Below are 18,533 nucleotides of genomic sequence, written 5' to 3' on the forward strand. Positions count from 1 at the left end.
AAATCTCTTTTTTAGTAAAACAATAAAGCATCTTTGTAACCATAGCGAGTCAAAGTTGGAGAAACCCATCCCTGTCTCCTAATATGTGCAGGATTTTTCAGCTCTAACGTCCCCAACCTATCCCCTCCTAAATCAAGTTCAGTGATGATTTCCATTTAACTCAAACTGATATCCAATAACAAATAGCTCCAGGAACTGATAAAGTTTCTCATAAATTAACGAATTTACAAATAATGGATAACCTTAGAGACTCATTTATGCTTCAATTTGACGGAAAATTGTCCTAAACTGGATCATAGCAAGAATCTCATAAAGCAGATCTATTAATCCAAACACATACAGAACATATCTGGAAAACAACCATACAAAGTAGGCCACGGAAACACCTCGAATCATCTGTGCTAATTGAATCCTTGCTGCCCCATTATCCCAGTTATACTCAGACGGTCTTTGTTTTATTAACCTTCTTCTTAGGTTGCCTCTTTGGAACGGAGTTCTTCATAGCAATAAAGAAGATGAGTGCACCAACAATTGCTAAATTCTGGAGGGAGAAAAAAAAAAAAAAAAAAAAACCAAAAACAAAAAACACTCAACCAAATCCGTTGAAACATAAAGGCAAATGAAAACACTTAGCAAATCAACTCTTAAGCACCTGAGCAAACTTGTTGATAAGTTGTGAATACTGCTGCTTCTCCGCATCATAGTTGTAGAAATCGTAAAGAATGGGAGTAACAAAGACCAAATGAAGAAGCTGAACCAAGCTCACAGATATTCCAAATAACTGGATTAGTAAAATACTTCGATCAAAGAAACACTCAAACAACAATAAGCAAGACGTACCAAGAGGGAAGCTCCAGCTGAGCTGCCGATAATGAAGAGAGTGCTTCCAATTCCCTTCATGGCTATACCAGCAGCAATTAAATGTTTAATCTGCCAGGTGTTCAAATCAAATTGAAAATGATACCATATAATTTCATTAACCAGCCTTTCCATCATTTCAAAAATAAAGAAAATGGCAGAGGGTTTCTTACTTCTACTTTAGGCAGTTGTACGCCCAGAGTAGAGGACACATTTTTTGTAAAGATTCTATATTTGGGTCTAAATGCCTTTGCCGCAGGCCCGCCATCAAGCCCAAACTCATTAAACCTTTGCAAAAAATATCACAAGTAAGTCATGGAAAACAGGAGGTTTTTCTTCTAAATATTGAACAATAAATGAAAAGAAACACATGCAGCTTTTGGCAGCTATAACACGGGTAAATCCATGCTTCTAAAACAGATGATACACTAAAGAATACACAACAACAAGACATATAAAAGAAAGGCTAGATCCCAAGATAACATAATCAGTGGATTTTGCAGAAAACCAGATTCTAAGAAGTAGACCAGTAATACCAAGTTCTCAAATAGAGAAATGCAACTCATATGGCAGGCAAATGTTTTGCAGCAAATGGCTCCTCCTAACACCCATATGTTGGACTAGGAGTTCAAGGAGGCCAATAGAGGGCAGGCATATCAACCAATGCAGTTTGATACTGATCACAAACTACTGGAGGCAACTTTTGTGTTTGCTTCACAAATCAGAACATGCTCTGTCCATTGGGCAGATACACCTTGTCGTCATTCATTTAAAGAAAAGGAACACGTGATATCCCTTGACGAAGTCCTGGATGCAATCTTCTTCTTTGTTTGCAAGTCAGAAATGTGATCTGGAAAGTTGGCATATCTATACTTAATTTTTTTTTCTTGTCATAAACACATTGAACAAGCACAAGGCAGATAAAAAACTTGCAAAGTAGTGCAACTCCAATATGGCATTTATGCTCCTTCAGTAAATGTCACCTGAGTAATGATTTTTACCTACTTATTTCATTATTAGGTTTTTCTTTCATTGACCAACCAAGCTTGCCAAGCTAGTCAGCAGTTCCATAAGATTGAAGGAAGTCGACATTCATTTTCTTCACAAACGAAAATGAACTTTCTTACTAAAGGAAAAATTCTTTTGTCCATCTTTTCTGGCATCAACTACACTAAGCATCTCCACAACAAATACCCATTGCCAAGAGGCAGAAGTCCCCTGTTTCTAAAAATAAGCATCCAAGCACATGACAAACAAGAGTATTCACTAAAAAGACAATCTAAACATTAAACTTTTGGCCGTGTTCACAACCAAAGAGTTCGAAGAGAGAGAGAGAGAGAGAGAGAGAGAGAGAGAGAGAGAGAGAGAGAGAGAGAGAGAGAGAGAGAAAAGAATGTTCAAGTCACAAGACATTCACGATTCTCTTCTTTCCTGCTTCAGATTAAGTTTTGTTTAAGCTTACTTCTATGCTGAGTTTTCATTAAATAGAAAACAAGAAACTCGATTCCTGAAATAATTGCTTTTACTGTGAATTGGCAAGTAATATCTCCTTGATCATTGTACCATGAATCCACCTCTATCAGCTTTCTTGTGTCCACTATTACTTGTAAAACCTTCTATAGCCTCCACATCAAATTGAATCCACTGGAAAGATATCACAGTGTTCCAGTTTATTATAACATCATATGTTTTGGTTAGCAACTAAAGTTTCATTAGACCAGAAAAGTTAGTTTTGAAAATTGAAAAAATTCTTCACAGTATAATTAGTAATTAGTGTCCAAAATCAAGTGTTTAGTGAATATGTCATCTCAAAAAAAGAGAACTACTTATCTCAAATATCTATTACCTCAATAAAGAATTACTTATGGTGCAAGCACTAGATTTCTTGTACACAGCAATATGAATATCAACATATCATTCTATTACTTTAAGATGAAAAGCTGCAATCATCATGTAAAAAATGTAATACATTAGTTTAAAAGACACAAAGGTTTCCAAATCACCAAGTCATACCAGACACAAGATTTCCATTTAAAAAAATAAAGTAAAACAAATCATGCACAAATCTGAGGTGTCTCATATGGCATGCTTCAAATGTTTCATGACAATTTCAGTTTTCTACTGCTCAAATTGGCATGTCTATATGAGATTTTCTGGTACCTGATATTGATATAAAAACCTATCAGGGCACCAACAGATGGTCATATGCAACGAACAATTAGCATTTAAGGCATGCTTTTAATAACATTTAATAAACTTGGCCCCACCCAGCTGAAAAGCCTGTTTCCCACTCCCCTTGTCCAAAACGGAAAAAAAAAATAAAGCACCCTGCCCCAAGACTGGTTCTCCATCTCAATCCCCTCCTCTCAGTATAAATCTTCAATTCACCACATCTTGCTCCTTTCTATTTTGCTCCACATTGTCAGAGACAGAAAAGAAAGCTAGTGGAAGAAAAACAACTTCATCCACTTTACACCCAAATGAAGAAACAAAAAGACCTTCTTTGATGTCAATGCTTCATCATTCAACTCTTCCTCTTGGTCACTTCATCTTTGATTTTCGTCTTCACCTTGCCTTCATGACTAATTTGATCTGCAATCTGCTCCCTGCTCTTAAAGGACTATATCCTCAAAAATATTTTTAACTACCTTTGTTTATTTTTAATAAAAGCATGGCAGTTTGGCTCTGTTTTGAACTCCTAAGACTGGGGTTGGCAATTTTAACCCTTTATTCATACTTTCATTACAACCATCCCTTTATAAATGTATATGGAACATAAATAGTTACCCTTGTACAGATTTAAGTAAATTTGTTTACCCACATACTGTTTATTAATTGGAATCGGTATGGGTAAAAATCATTTCATACCCAATTACCCAAATATATACAGGAAAGGTATTATAATTTGAAATCTCCCCTTACGTAGATGCAAGAAAAGAACATCTCATTATATACTGGAATACTTAACTTTAAATTTTCACTGAGACTAAAAAAAAATAAAAATAGGAAATAAAGGACCGGTTTTTAACTCCCAATAATATGAATATTTTCAAATAGAGATGAAAGTAAAGATGGGTCAGTACCTAAGTGACTTTTTCACATTATTTCTCTCATATTTTTTGAAAAATCAGTCAAGTTTAATTAAAGGTGAAAAATTAGGTCGTTTAATGGAAACCCAAAATCTGAAACCACTCCCCACACAGTATCCTGTTGGTTCCTCTCTCAGGCCTCAAACCCCACCACCCTGGATAAAGTTACTGCCAAGTCCCTGATTTTAACAGAGCAAGGCACATGGGTTCAGCATTTTAACCATCCTGCTGCTCCATTGGCAAAAAACTCAAGAAATTTTCATCTCTTATAGATTCCAACCCAAGGAGCAGAATAGGTATCAAAAGCTAGTGCCTTTAATACCCCTTTTTGTTTTTCCCTTAGTCATGAGAAAAGGTAAACAACTAGATATGCTAATTTAGATATTTAAAAAGTCTTAAACAAAGAACAAAGTTTAATCTCAAAGGAGAAAGTTTTGAGTTCAAAGCTATATCCGGTAGGTTGAACCAATGAAATAATATAAAATGGTCAACGCCAAATAAAACTAGTGAAGTTTCATTGCCTTCCCAAAATTACAGTACTAGTCACAAGGGGGAAAAAGGGAGCAAAAACCAAGCAAAAGTAATTCAACCTCCATAGCATAAAGGACCGAACTCCGATTAACTAAACACTTCAAGCACACAGATCGCAATGCACATACAACACGCGATACTGCTTTCTTGCACGAAAATAACAATGGAAATGAAATACAGAAGTTGAAAACAGATCTGAACATGATCCGCAATATAAGTTGCAACCAAACTAAACCTCTCTCTTAGTCCATGGATTCGCAAAAATCAATTAAAGTACACTCTGAAAATAAAATTACAACGGATTAACTAATAGAAACTAGACAAAGCATCGTTCTTACTCCTGATAAGCCGATAGTATAAAAATAGAGGCGAAGAGGGCCCTTCCGAGAAAAGACATGAAACCCATTGGAGACGAGACGAGAAAAGATCTCTCCCCCGCGCGAAATCCCTAATGCAAAGAACAGAGAGAGATCCCTCTCGCTCCTGGTGGTTCGATAGAACGATGCAGAGATGCAGGAGCGGGACCGGGCGAAATACTTTAGGAAATTGACGGGGACCAAGAAGTCTAAATTTAAAACTTGAAAGATCGGGGTCTCTTTTTCCGTACACGCATAAGAGATTATTTATTTATTTATTTTGACATAATGTGCCCCCATATGGCTTGAAAATTTACCATAGTACCCCCAATGCAGAACAAACTGACAGCTGTGCTCCATCCACCGGCTTAGCCAGTGGGATCTTTCTCTCCCTTTAAATACCAGAGGTGTATATGGTGTCGACAGGAAATTATCTCTGTTCCGATCCAGTTTGGCTTCTAGAATCTGAAGCAGAGTTGGAGGAATTCTGTTCGTCGGAAGCAGAGTCTTTAAATTGTACATTATCGGTCGTTGTTTGAGCTGTTATTCGACGATCAAGTACCACTGAAATCTCTCCGAGAATCAACATTTGAAAGAAGTAGGAAACTCTAGGATTCTTGAAAGAGTATGGCAGATCACGTGTTGGAGGGGAGCCAACCAGTGGATCTCTCCAAGCACCCATCTGGCATTGTTCCCATCTTGCAGTAAGTATCTCCTTTTAAAGAGTTGTTTGATTGGCTGAATTTGTGTTCTTTCGTATGATCTACTTGGGTTACCGCTCCATCTCTTGTACATCTTGTGCTTTATATAGTAATAGGCTCTGTGTTTCGTATGCCCATATCTCTCTAGATCACCCAAGTGGAGTATAAATTAAAGTTTTTGAGTGAGTCTTTCGTCTGATAACCACTTTGTCGATTGTTGTTAAGGTGCAATTACGGAAAATCTTTGAGATTAAAATCGAAATCATATGGGGGAAATTTGAGTTAGCACCAATGCAAATATTCTAGTATCGTAGGCGTGTCAGAGTACCCACTAAAACTAAACTACCAACAAGATACAGACAATAATCTTGTAACAACTACAGGTAAACTGCCAACACGAGGAAGACAAATGAGCTTGAAACACGTTTGAATAACGTGTCCTCTTATGTCTGACTTTTCTGCACAAATAGTGTCTAAACAATTCTACTACCAGAGAGATATAAAACAAGAAGGTGATCAGAGTCCCACTATGTTGCAGTTGATTGTGGGACCGGGAGTAATTGTGTTACCCCTCTTATAAGACAAGCAAAATCATTCCAAATATAAAAAGGTCCTCTGAAACTGCTTGGCCATTTAGGTTCTATAGTTTTTGTCTTCTAACTTAAATTTAATAAAGTTTATTTGAAATTTTTGTAGTATATGGTATTTATTTAGTTGCCTCCATAATTTATAAAAAGATCCACTGGCACCCCCAACTCTTCCATTAGTAAGGAAGGATTGCCTAACTGCAACAAAAATACCTAGTTGAGGAATCAGTTAGATGAACTGTGCTGTATCTATAAAATATTAGCAATGTCATTTTGAAAGAACAGGCCTTTCTAGGATCACCGGAACTTCTTTTTTTCAAATATCTGCTATGTTTTTGCATTCAAATGTGTAGTGGATCTCAGATGCCTAGACTATGTCATATTATACACTAGCTTATATCTACTATAATTGAACACAATGAAATCCGATTGGTTCAACAATCAAATTTCATGTATTTCTTTGACTATGTAAAGTTAATTCACAACTTTTGATTGGAGTGCAACAATAAAAAGTTGTTTCCATCTTGCATCTAGCACCAGCTTCATAGCTATAACCTCAATGTTTATGCTACTAAGAGTTGATGTATGTTGGCTGGAATTCTAATTGGAAGGGATTGACACAAAATTGTTGCTTTTTTATAAGTAAAAAGAAATCCTCCATGGTCAACCCATTTAAGTAGGTGAGAATTATGCATTTAGAACATGCTTTTAAAAAAAGGTATGCATTTGGAATTTTATTATAAAAAGCTGCTGATCTCAACCAAAAATTGGGGACCCTTCCAATGTGTGGAGCTATTCAAAGTTAACAGAAAAACAAAGAAAGCATTGGCAAATTTCAGAATGAGGGGTAACTCTTTGCTGAAAAAAAAATGGTATTAGCATGCAAAAGCTGCACAAAGAATTTCATATATACATGTCTAGGCAGTAAAAAGTAGTCTTGTTTGATACCTTTTTCAATCTTGGTGAGCACAACAAGCATGGACCAACAATAGCAAGAGGAGGTTGCTGTTGCTCACAAGTTCAGTCCATAAAATTGGATATATCTCTTAGAGAAAATTTCGAAGTTGGATGACAAAATAGATCAATTGAATTAAATTTCATAAAGAAAAAGACTTTTAGATCTTTTTCTCACCATCAAGGATTACCAAACAAAGATGACTCAACTAGGTCAATTTAAGGTGAAAATCAGCTCAAACACTTCCACCAAACAAGCCAAACTCTCCCAGCTCAACACAATCACTTTCCAAGCCAAGATTCTCATTCAGTCACCCACCTTATCACACTATCCCCCTAAACCCACTCTAACACGACTTCTAACCCTATTTCCCAAGTACACCCACACTTAATTCACTCCACAAAACCCTACTTCTAATTCCTTCCAACAAATGAAACCTCTTTCGTACCACCTCCTACACCTTAACTCCTGTGTAACACCTATGTAGCTTGCACTCTCACCACAACCACTATTTGTTAACCAATCTCCCTCACATTCTAATTCCTTGCAGCCAAAGATGCCTAGGCTTGATTCTTACAAATACGAAACTGATGATGACACCTCTAATTGGACCCTACAAGGTTGAACAAATCTTTGCCTTCCTTTGGACCTAGGAAGACCATAAGATAGCTGCTTAGACACATTGTTGGCTAGCCCGAGATTTAACACTCAAGAAGTACTTCTCCTTAGTGCTACCTCAGATGACATTTTGGTATCACAAGAGGTAGCAAAAGATGGACTCCAGTCTGATTGAAGAAGGTTGCAATGGTTTCCTCATTCTTTAACCTTGAGGACAAGGTTGATCTTCCAACAGAGATGGAATGATATAATCCATAATTTTTTTAAAACTCTCTCTTGGGCCATGCATAATGATGAAATTCACAAGTTTTCTTTAATCTCATAGAGGCCATGCAGGGGGGAACTAGGGGCTTCAAAATTAAAAAATTGGGGAGAAGCATAGGAGGAGGATGCCACCTTGGAGGGCAAATCTAGAATTTTTAGAAGGGGCGCCAGCTTATGGGTAGTTTTGACATTCCATCAAAGAGAGGTTGAAAGGCTAGTCAAAGTAGACTGATTTAATCATTAATTTTCTCTTCCTAAATTCTTTAGAGATAAAATCTTAGTTAAAGAAGTATTTTACTTAATTTAATGTAATTTGATTTATTAGATTTATGTAATTGGAAATTCTAGTTGAAGTTGGAGCTTCCTAATTGGTGCAAAAGAGAGTATAAATAGAGGTGGCTGAGCTAGAGCAAATCAGCCAATGTCAAGGCTAATTTTAATTTTTGCTCTCCTTTTTTGTCTCCTTCTCAAGAATTCGTTTCCTCTCTTGCTTTCTCCTTCTCCCTCTCTACCCGAGCTCTGTTTCTCTCTTTGTTCCTTTCTCAAGCTCTCTATCTCTCCTCCCCTCACATGAGCCAGCCACAATTTTGCATCCATTTCCTTTATTCCCCCCATGAGTTCTCACTTCTCCCTCTCCCCTCCCTTCTCTTACCTTCTGTTCTCTGTTAGACTTCACTTAATTCCAATTTCTAGTCACCGTAACCTCAACTTTTCATCATTTTCTAACAATTTTTTGAAGAAGATAGGACCCTTCCAAGGAGATCCTATCAATAAAAACTCTGGAATAAGTAAATTTTAATATAAATCTCAAGCATCAATATAAAAAGGGCTCATCAAATATGGAAATTGGATTACAGGACTTTCAAACTCATTCAGTTGGGTGCTTTTTCCAGTTAAAGAATTGACACTTACCTTGGTTCCTATACTAACCGTGACTAAGGGGTTTTGCACTCTTACGTATGTTAGGATTGTACAACATGTTGAAACTTTGAAAATTTTGATGGATGCCATTTTTTTAGAGGATGTCATGGATGACAAAGAATGAGTGTGCTAAAAATATATATTATTGACAAGTTGCTCCATACCTTTTCGTTTTTAAGTGGTATTAAGGATTATATAACTTGTTGTTGAAACTTTGAAAAATTTATGGATGTCATTTTTTTTAAAGCATGTCATGGATGACAAAGAATGAGTATGCTAAAAATATATATTATTGACAAGTTGCTACATACCTTTTCGTTTTAAAGTTATATTAAGAATTGTATAACATATTGAAACTTTAAAAAATTTGATGGATGCCATTTTTTTTAAAGCATTTCATTGATGGCAAAGAATGAGTGTGCTAAAATAATATGTTATTGACAAGTTGCTACATACCTTTTTGATTTTAAGTTATATCATCTAAGTGTCATCTTCTTACTAGTTCATTTGTGTTTTTCTATTGAAAGAAGCACTTGCCCAGTATATGACTGATGGCATTTCAAAATTATATTCATGAGATCTTTGCAATATTGTTTTGCATTCTAGGAATATTGTTTCGACAGTCAATTTGGACTGCAAGCTAGACCTCAAGAGTATAGCTTTGCTTGCCAGGAATGCAGAGTATAATCCCAAGGTACTGGCAACATGGCTTTCATGACATTGCTCTTTTTCATTGTTTTGTGGAATTTTGTTACTGATTTTTCTTGTATTTTTGTTTATTGCAGCGTTTTGCGGCTGTAATTATGAGGATAAGAGAACCCAAAACTACTGCTTTAATATTTGCATCTGGGAAAATGGTGAGCTGCTTTGACTTATATAATTCCGTCTTTCTTGAAGCTTCTATAAAGTAGAGAGCTTCGACTTCTTTCCTATTGCCTTGCATTTTTTTGAGTGAGATTCTTTTGTTGAAGTTCTCTGATGTTTCAGTACCCTTTTGTTGAATCTTCTGTTGACAACTCTTTTAATATTCCCTGATCGAGAAATTTCAGTAGTCATGTCCATATTTGTGCTAGCCTGGACATGTCATTAGTGATTTAGATATTCAGTAGTCTATAAATTTCAGTGGGCATCTTGTTTTATATTTGAAAACTTTTGTAGCCTGATGATCTCAATCCCACTTAATATAGTTCTACCTCTGTTGACCAAGGAGGATCAGGAAATTCATGATTAATTATTGATTTTTCCCTCAGGTCTGCACTGGTGCTAAAAGTGAGCAGCAATCAAAACTGGCTGCAAGAAAGGTATGACATGTGAAGTCTGTTTGTTGCATCAGAGGCTTCATTTTATTTGTTCTTACATGGAATAATTTCCTAGGAAACTTTCTTTTGTTATGATGTAACTTTTTTTGTTTGAAGTATGCTCGGATCATCCAGAAACTGGGATTTCCAGCAAAATTTAAGGTATTCATTGATGATCTTTTACTTATGTTTATTACAGTTTTTAACCATGTTTTTTCGCTTCAGCTTTCCTTTGTCTTGGTTGATCAATGTTCAAATTTCTGGAGCGTTTCAACCTCATGTTTTGTGCTGGCATCTGTGACCTTGTAGGATTTCAAGATCCAGAATATAGTTGGTTCCTGTGATGCTAAATTTCCGATCAGACTGGAAGGCCTTGCTTGTTCACACAGTGCTTTCTCTAGTGTAAGTTAAAAGTTTTATGGTTTGAACCTTGTGTTCTCTCCATGAAATCATAAAAGACTGCTATAGTAGTTCCCAGTCACCACAACGAGGATATTTTGAGTGGTGTTTCTTATGAGCAGACTTCCATGTTGGTTGCTTCTGACAGTATGAACCTGAACTGTTCCCTGGACTGATCTATCGGATGAAGCAACCGAAGATAGTCCTGCTAATCTTTGTTTCAGGGAAGATAGTCTTAACTGGAGCAAAGGTGAATCCTTCTCTCTCTCTCTCTCTCTCTCTCATGCACATATACATATCTTTCTGCTCTTCTATTAAACTGTTTCTGCTCTTTTGTCTCTTGTTTCCTTCAGGTAAGAGAGGAAACTTATACAGCTTTCGAGAACATCTATCCAGTCCTTACCGAGTTTCGTAAAAATCAGCAATGGTATGTGGAAATTCTGACCTATTTACAGTTTGGAGATTCTGTACATACATTTTAATTTGCATTATCTAAGAAGTCCCGGAAACTGGTTCCCCCCCCCCCCCCCCAAAAAAAAAAAAAAAAAAATCTTAGTAGCAACATACATAAAAAAGAGTTAGAAGTAAAAAGTCTTAGAGCCAATATACTTATTGAGAATCTGTACATTGTGATACTGCAATGGGCTTTTTAAAGCTTAGTAACCTTAATTGATATCTAGTCTCATGATTGGGGTTGCTGTAAGACATATATGTTGGCAGAGATGCTGATATGTTTTGCCTTGTGGTGCAACATCAGGTCTGTTTCAGAAATAATAAATTATAAAAAATGTTAGTGTCATACAGGATATGTTTTAGTATTGAATAACCCACCTGAAAATTTCGATGTGTTGCATCATACATGACGTGTTTCAGTGATACAGGCAACAATGATCAGGGTTTCTTTCCTTATACACACATTCTTGAGACTCTTATTTGTTAGAGAGTAACATTAAATACAGTAAGAGGTGAATTGGGTGAACATCAAACTTACTTGTTCCTGTGTAGGGTCATTTGGGTGCTGCAGAGTCTATGGTATTCCCCAATTAGGTTTTCCAGTTTCTTGAAACTGCATGACTAGTACACGTAAGTTGTTCTTTTACCCTCTCACATGGTGAGCAGGGTATAATTTCATGGTTATTGTCACGGCTTGGCTTGTCTTTGTGACATTGGTACTAGCTTGAAGCTGACAGGTTTTTTGCTTGATTCTTTTCCCTTTGAATTTTTTAGCTTGCAAGGCCTACTAATACAGTGAAGTGAATAAACACAGGCAACTGCTGTTAAGAGAAAGAAGTTAAAAAAAAAAAATGATTCAAGATGTCTATAAATTGTGTTATGCGATTAGCTGTGAAATCTTGTTATAGCTGTCACAGTCACAAAACATGCTGCATGCCGGGTTTTGTGACATTGCACTGAAACCAAAATACTCACTTTTTAGTTTTTTTGACTTGTTCATTTTCTGTGAGCACAGATTGTTGAAAGGTCAGAGAAGGAATAATACTGCCCCTGCCCTAATGTTTTACTGCAACAAGAGGTCACGGAAGAGCCACATATTTTTGCAAACTGTAAATAGTTTCAGTGCTTCAAAGAGCCACTACCTGTTGTTGCAAGTTTTGTTGGGTTGAACATTTCCGGCCACTGATTTGTAGAAAAGAAGAGTATCTTCAGTTTTAAATGAAAAAGTGTCTGACAGTCTCTTCAATTTAAGCTGTGGTTTGTACAATTTGATCTTACATTTAACCAAGACTCTTTGTTTTTTTAATATTAAATGTACAGTAGAGTTCTGTTGACCCAGAATTTTTGATGGCCGGAGTGTTTTGGCTTAGTCAAGAACTGCTCACAAAACCTGTTACTGTAAAAGGTCTGCACAGTAAGGCATGTGGATAAGAGCTTATACTTGTTACTTGGGTGTTTGTTCTATTTGACATTGAACTTGTACAGGCCCGGTTTGGTTTAGTGAAGGCAGGTCTGTGTAGTTATTGCATTGAACTTTTTCCTACGGTTGCATTACGTTGCAGCCAAGTTTCCTATAGAGTCGAAGATAATAAGGATGAGTGCTTCTTTTCTGTTAAAAAGTTTGTCAGGCTGTCTGCTTAAAATCAAAAGGGCAAAAAGTCGACCGACGGACAGAAAAAGCAGAACCTTGAATTGATTTATGCTGCTGAAAGAACTGGGTTTTTGATATATATAAAGGTCTTGGTATCATCTTTATGCAAAGGTTTCTCCCTTCTCACCTGTTCTTGTTCCCTGGAGTGCGAACATAAATGAGAGAATTTTAACTGTAGTTAGCTGTTCAAGATATTTAACCTGAACCAGTACGCCACCGGTTCGGCCTCCCTCTGACCCAACTCTTTCGATTCCGTGGCGGCGGCAGTGCACTATTTCAAAATCAAACAGCAGTGGGCCCCTCCGTAAACTTTCAGACGTCGACTGTCGCGGCTTTTGACGTGTCGCCTACTTAAAAAACCGAGCGACCGATCCCCGGAGGCGCGTTCCGACCGAACCCGTGTCTTTGTGTCTTTCCTTCCCCACCTGTTTGCAAATCGAAGGATCCTAAAGCCGGGGCAGATTTCTCCGTCTCACACTCTCTTCTCTCCTCCCCTTCGCCTTCCATGGGTTTCTTCTCTTTCGCCGGAAGAGTCCTTTTCGCCTCCGTCTTCATACTCTCCGCTTGGCTAGAGTAAGCGCTGACAACGAACTGTACTTGTTTTACTCTATCCACGTCTTAGATCTCATGCAAGCTTCACTTGCTTCGGTTTCTCTTTTAGTGTTTTGCATTTTCGTTTTTTTTTTTTTTTTTAAATTGAGCTCTTATTTACCTGCTTTTGTATCTTATTTTGACCTTATGAACTCCTGGCTTCGGTTGGGCTGTGCGAAACCTTGCAAAGCTGGGTTATGTGTTTGGATCTGGTGGCTGTTAGTGCTGAAAGCTGGGTTTTGTCGTGGATTTGGTGGGAGTTTGTTTGTTGGCTGCCTTGACGTTACCTGGTTTTAGATCTGGTATTTGATTTGCTTTTTGGGTTCTTTTCTGTCGGGTTGTAGGGATCTTTGCTGATTATAGCGCATTTGGAAGTTTCTATGCTTGTGGGTGATGGGCTTGGGTTGTTTGCGATGCTGAATTTGATTCTTTTTCTTTTTTATTTACGCTTGTGGATGATGTTCTACTTTCTTGGGCGGTGGGACTTGGGTTTTTTGCGATGTTTAATTTGATTCTTTTTCTTTTTTTATTTACGCTTGTGGGTGATGTTCTACTTTCTTAGGCGATGGGCTTGGGTTGTTTGCGATGCTGAATTTGATTCTTTTTCTCTTTTATTTACGGTGGTATTTACGTTTGTGGCATTGTTTGATCAAGGCCGCTGTTTAAAAGACAGATTCGTTTTAGGCTAGTTGTTTTTAAGCTTCATGTTATGTCTACACTTTGTTCACTTATATTTGATTGTGTTGTTGTGGGCGGGTTTTCGGTGGAGTAAATATGCTGCAGGAATAAGAAGCAACTAATGTCAATAATTAGGGCCATTATGGGAAGTCTTTCTTTCTACGTTGCTGTAAAGTAGGGGTGTACTGATTCCTCGCAAGTTTGTTGCAATATGATTCTTGAAATAGCTTCATTAAGTAAATGATTGGAAACGGGAAAGAATTGACTGTTGCAGTTGGTGACCCTGTTGGACCAGAAATTTGCGCTATAGTTGGACTTATAGAGTATATAGATTTTGTTTTTGTGTTATTTTAGTCCATTCCCTTATAATTTGTAAGAGGAATAGGAGGAAACGTCAGTAGAAGAGGTTGCAATTATTGAGTTTGGTTTGCATTGAGTTGCCACTTTTAGTTATGATTCTTCTATTTTCTTTTGCACTTGATGATTCTTCTGTTTTCTTTTACACTTGATGATTCTTCTGTTTTGAGTTTTATATTAGAGGAACTTATATAGGTCATTATTAGGTAATTGCAAACACCATTTATAAGGCATGTTGTTTACCTCTGATTGGGTATTTTTCTCTCTCTTTTCTTAAGTTGTTTGACATTGGTAATTACAATCAAGTAAAATGTTTTATTCGCATGTTATGTTAACCAACTTGATTAGGAGGATATTGTATAAGAAGATTAGAGATGGGAAAGTAGCTGGTAGAAATAAAAAATAAACCAAGGAAAAGAATCATAGCATCCAAACAGAAGTTGACACACCATCAAAATAACAAGTGTTACTCCTTGTGGCACAAGTGGAGTTTGCAATTTCCTTCTATTATTTCCAATGCTCTTTCCTTTTGTGACTCTGACCTGACATCTCCCTGTCAGTTGCTGGCCCGTTATATTAGTAAAATTGATATCCATGTAAGTGTAGTTAGCAATTCTAATGTCATCATATAGTGTACATTTGATTTTCTAAAACCCTCTGTTCTGGTTTTAGATATCTAGATTATAAGTGTCATTCTCAGTGGCCGTTTTCAAATGATACTTAGTTCACTTTTCCAGTTTGTGTACTTTTCCAGTTCATGATTTTTGTGGGTTTTGCTCCTAGAAGAGGATATCAATAAGAGGGTTGTCTTCTTTGTTTCAGAGAATGATCTAGGACTATTTACCATACATGCTATCTGACATTTAGTTGATGGTAACTGCTTCTTTACCATATCACACGATCCTATCTTATGATAGCGATCTTTTTGCTTTTTACTAAAATCCTCGTGCACCTGGTCCACTGCCTACCAGTAATACAAGAAATATCATCTAAGTTTTCGTTTATGTTGATTTTTCAAATCCTTTTACCCAATAACTATTTCTAGGGTTTTCTCACAGACAAGATTTGTAATAATTGAATCATGAAAAATAAATCATGGCGGGGTTGAAGATTTCTGTTGCTTTCAAAGAAAAACATTATGGAGTAGAAAAGTTACCTAGTTATTTAAAGGCTTGTAACCTACGATTTATGATTTATAACCTACTATATGTGATTGATTAGTTTATTTTCTTAGTCATGCTAAATCACAAATTTGACAAAATTAGTTTTGAATTGTTGAGGGGTGCTTTGCTGAGATCCCTGTAACCGTTGTTTTGTCTTCAGGTATAATGAATTTGGTACTGATGGAGGGCCAGCAGCAAAGTTGTGGGCTCCAAAATTTGAAGGTTTCTCGAATCTTGTCACCCGTAATGTGGGGTTCCAATTGCCTGAAGTAGACGTAAGACCAAATACCAGTCAAGGGTGTTAACTTGATTTTCACATTGTTAGTTATACTCTCTATTAAAGTTCGATGCTTCTGCTGTAGTTGTCCTTACATTGTATTCTACACATGTTCACAGATCAAACATCTAGTTGCAGCAGCAATAACACTTAAGGGGGTTGGAGGTGTTCTCTTTATATTTGGAAACACCTTTGCTGCATATCTATTGGTGAGTGTTAGATTTGAAGTCCGTTTGTGTTTTTTTTGTTCAGCCTAAAATGTTGCACAGTCACTTCTGTTGCTGAAACTTGTTTCTCCTTACAGGTTCTTCATCTTGTACTTTCTACTCCCATATTATATGACTTCTACAACTATGACATTGACACACAGGAATTCAGTTTGCTCTTCTTCAAGTTTAAACAGGTTTTTGATTATCTGCTGTATATTCTCTGATAAATGTACCCAGAATTTGTGGTTTCTGTTTGTTTCTCAAACCTCGCATGCTTGGTACTGAGGTACTGTTTTCTTTCTTTCAGAATCTGGCACTCTTTGGCGCCCTACTCTTTTTCCTAGGGATGAAGAACTCCATCCCGAAAAGACAACCCAAAAAGAAATCTGCTAAAACAAAGATGAATTAGATTGGATAGCGAAGCTGTAATTGTTGAAGGAGATGGTGGCTTTCGGTCTCTGGGTCAGGCCGCCATGATATGGTGAGATGGTAAACTCGTTTACCCGTTTTTGTATGTTTTTTGTATTGGTTATATGAGGCGCCTGTCATTTAGAACCTTTATCAGATGAATTGAGATTTAGAGAGTTTTTCTCTGTTAGACAAGAGTATTAGATTGCAAGTTTTTACACGAGGACGTGTTTTATTCCAGAGTTGTCTCAAAGTATTACTTGTCTGGACGCATTCGGGAAAACAACTAAAAGGGCCAAGAATTTTCGGCCTTTTTTTCAGGTGGATTTGGCCATGGTGTCGGGATGAGATTTGTTGAAAATTTTCATTGGTTCATCCATGAACGGGATTATTCATATGGGATGTGGATGGGTTTCAATAAATCTCACCCTAGAGAATTTTATTCTCACTAATAAAAGTGGAATTTGATGTTGAAGGACTGGAATTTTATGACCCAAAACTCAACCTGTTCTTTTTCCTCTCTGAGCTTCACCATCTTTCATGCCGAGTTTCAGATTATCCTATTCTAAACTATATTATTCATTCTCTATTTCCAACGTTGGAATCGAGGGAAGGTTCAGAATGGTATGGTTGAAGTTTCATATTTATGATTTTTATGTGCTCTTGCAGAATGGAGGATGAGACCATTAAAGCTGTCAATACTAATCTGTGGTTTAATCAAACTTGTTTGATGTTTGTACTGGTTGTGAGGATGATTAAAAAAGATGATTAATAAATGGAAGGAATGGATTTAAACAGCTTTGATTGATAGCTGGATAAAAAGGTTTATTTATTTATTTTTAATGGCTCATCATCATGCAAAGCCTATTATGTTCTCATTCATTTATCCCATAAGAAAGATTTCAAGAAGAAGAGTAACTTATTTAAAGTTAAAGTCGAACAAACGGGGATTAATGAAGCAGGTTTAAGCATATTTGACATAATATTTGATTCCTACGACCTCCACTTCACTTCATCATGTCCAGCATAGGTTGAATCACCCTCTAAACAAACTACAACTGATCTTTCTCTACCACCTTCTATTCCTTTTTATGAACCAGAGGTAACCTCTTCGTTGCTTCCTCCCTCTTTCTCTCCTCTCATTAGACCTACCTTAGGCAACGTATATCCAATGCTCACTAGATTTAAAATTGGAATTATACAAAAGAAAGCCTATGTCACTCTTTACCCTATTCCCATGTGCTTTCAAACGCTCCTCCCTTCTCTTTCAACTCAACCTTCTACCTACGCCCAAGCTTCCACACACAAGCACTGGCGAGAGGCAATTGTAGATGGGTGTATTGAATCAAAAGGAAGGCAGATGGTACAATTGATCGCTTTAAAGGAAGACTTGTGGCAAAGGGTTATACCCAACAACAAGTGGTTAATTATGATGATACACTTAGTCTGGTTATTCGTCCTACCATTATTCGTGTTGTTCTAAGTCTTACGGTTTCTAGTGGCTGGCCTCTCTTTCAATTAGATGTGCAAAATGCGTTTTTATATGGTATTTTAACTGAGAATATTTACTTAGTGCAGCCTCTAGGTTATATGAATCCTGAGTTTCCACATCATGTTTGTAAGCTTCATAAAGCTTTTTATGGCTTGAAATAGGCACCCGGGCATGACCGGTGATGGCTGTAACATTGGGGATTGGAAAGGTTTGGCAGCAATAGTGGGGAGGGCTAAGCGAATGGAGGACGAGGGCGGCGAAGGTTCTGGCTGACAGTGACGGCAAGAGTGTCAGCTTGGGCTGTTCTGTGAAAGTCTGATGGCTCTGGGAGGTTCAAAAATGTCAAACGAACAACTAACAACGACCAGAAGGCTGGAAGAAGAAGGAGAAGCGATGGCGACAACGTGGATTCTGCGAGCAGAGAGGCAGAGGAGGCGATTTCGAAAAAAAAATCACGAGGAAGGTCGAAGAATCAATTTGCTCTGATACCATATAAGATGATGAACTAAACCGTGATTTGCATTGAGTTGAGATTGATATTTATACACAATGTATAACAATTAATCCAAAAGGATAAAGATAAATACAATAGAGATCTAGGATAAGGATAAATACAACAAAGATCTTCTAATCCGAATTGATAAGGAGAATACAAAGGGAAAATAATCCCTTATCAG

The 18,533-nt window shown here is 37.0% G+C and overlaps 3 protein-coding genes across 3 annotated transcripts; 2 read left to right on the forward strand and 1 right to left on the reverse strand.

The window, feature by feature from the left end:
- Positions 1-187: 187 nt before the first annotated feature.
- LOC137944137 (uncharacterized) lies at positions 188-5,040 on the reverse strand. The gene is made up of 5 exons (XM_068789684.1): positions 4,817-5,040; positions 1,032-1,146; positions 841-930; positions 653-751; positions 188-541 (listed from the first exon to the last, which is right to left on the reverse strand). Exons 1-5 carry the CDS (start codon positions 4,882-4,884, stop codon positions 440-442), a joined length of 474 nt encoding a protein of 157 aa, XP_068645785.1. The 5' UTR covers positions 4,885-5,040; the 3' UTR covers positions 188-439.
- Positions 5,041-5,276: 236 nt separating this feature from the next.
- On the forward strand, positions 5,277-12,364 carry LOC137943934 (TATA-box-binding protein-like). Its single transcript, XM_068789375.1, has 9 exons — positions 5,277-5,538; positions 9,487-9,574; positions 9,666-9,737; positions 10,131-10,181; positions 10,296-10,340; positions 10,488-10,580; positions 10,726-10,827; positions 10,931-11,004; positions 12,046-12,364. Coding segments are annotated over exons 1-9 (603 nt in total). The 5' UTR covers positions 5,277-5,461; the 3' UTR covers positions 12,047-12,364.
- A 689-nt stretch (positions 12,365-13,053) lies between these two features.
- Positions 13,054-16,604, forward strand: LOC137944071 (uncharacterized). The gene is made up of 5 exons (XM_068789584.1): positions 13,054-13,254; positions 15,631-15,745; positions 15,867-15,956; positions 16,052-16,150; positions 16,264-16,604. The coding sequence occupies exons 1-5, from the start codon at positions 13,187-13,189 to the stop codon at positions 16,363-16,365; spliced, it is 474 nt and encodes a 157-aa protein (XP_068645685.1). The 5' UTR covers positions 13,054-13,186; the 3' UTR covers positions 16,366-16,604.
- The last annotated feature ends 1,929 nt before the right edge of the window (positions 16,605-18,533 follow it).

Source organism: Aristolochia californica, unplaced genomic scaffold (assembly GCF_029961685.1).
Source record: "Aristolochia californica isolate CCGP_79_NKW_82.1479 unplaced genomic scaffold, dmAriCali1.0.hap1 SCAF_11, whole genome shotgun sequence".
NCBI classification, from domain to species: Eukaryota; Viridiplantae; Streptophyta; class Magnoliopsida; order Piperales; family Aristolochiaceae; genus Aristolochia; species Aristolochia californica.

Bases quoted from the DNA above. Each gene is read 5' to 3' on its own strand.
- LOC137943934 (XM_068789375.1), top strand. From the start codon at position 5,462: ATGGCAGATCACGTGTTGGAGGGGAGCCAACCAGTGGATCTCTCCAAG. The intron at 10,182-10,295 runs GTATGACATGTG...TTTTGTTTGAAG, and splicing joins CAAAACTGGCTGCAAGAAAG to TATGCTCGGATCATCCAGAA. The intron at 10,581-10,725 runs GTAAGTTAAAAG...TGCTTCTGACAG, and splicing joins CACACAGTGCTTTCTCTAGT to TATGAACCTGAACTGTTCCC.
- LOC137944137 (XM_068789684.1), bottom strand. From the start codon at position 4,884: ATGGGTTTCATGTCTTTTCTCGGAAGGGCCCTCTTCGCCTCTATTTTT. The intron at 1,147-4,816 runs GTAAGAACGATG...TTTTTTGCAAAG, and splicing joins ATACTATCGGCTTATCAGGA to GTTTAATGAGTTTGGGCTTG. The intron at 931-1,031 runs GTAAGAAACCCT...AACACCTGGCAG, and splicing joins TACAACTGCCTAAAGTAGAA to ATTAAACATTTAATTGCTGC.
- LOC137944071 (XM_068789584.1), top strand. From the start codon at position 13,187: ATGGGTTTCTTCTCTTTCGCCGGAAGAGTCCTTTTCGCCTCCGTCTTC. The intron at 15,957-16,051 runs GTGAGTGTTAGA...TTCTCCTTACAG, and splicing joins CCTTTGCTGCATATCTATTG to GTTCTTCATCTTGTACTTTC. The intron at 16,151-16,263 runs GTTTTTGATTAT...TCTTTCTTTCAG, and splicing joins TCTTCTTCAAGTTTAAACAG to AATCTGGCACTCTTTGGCGC.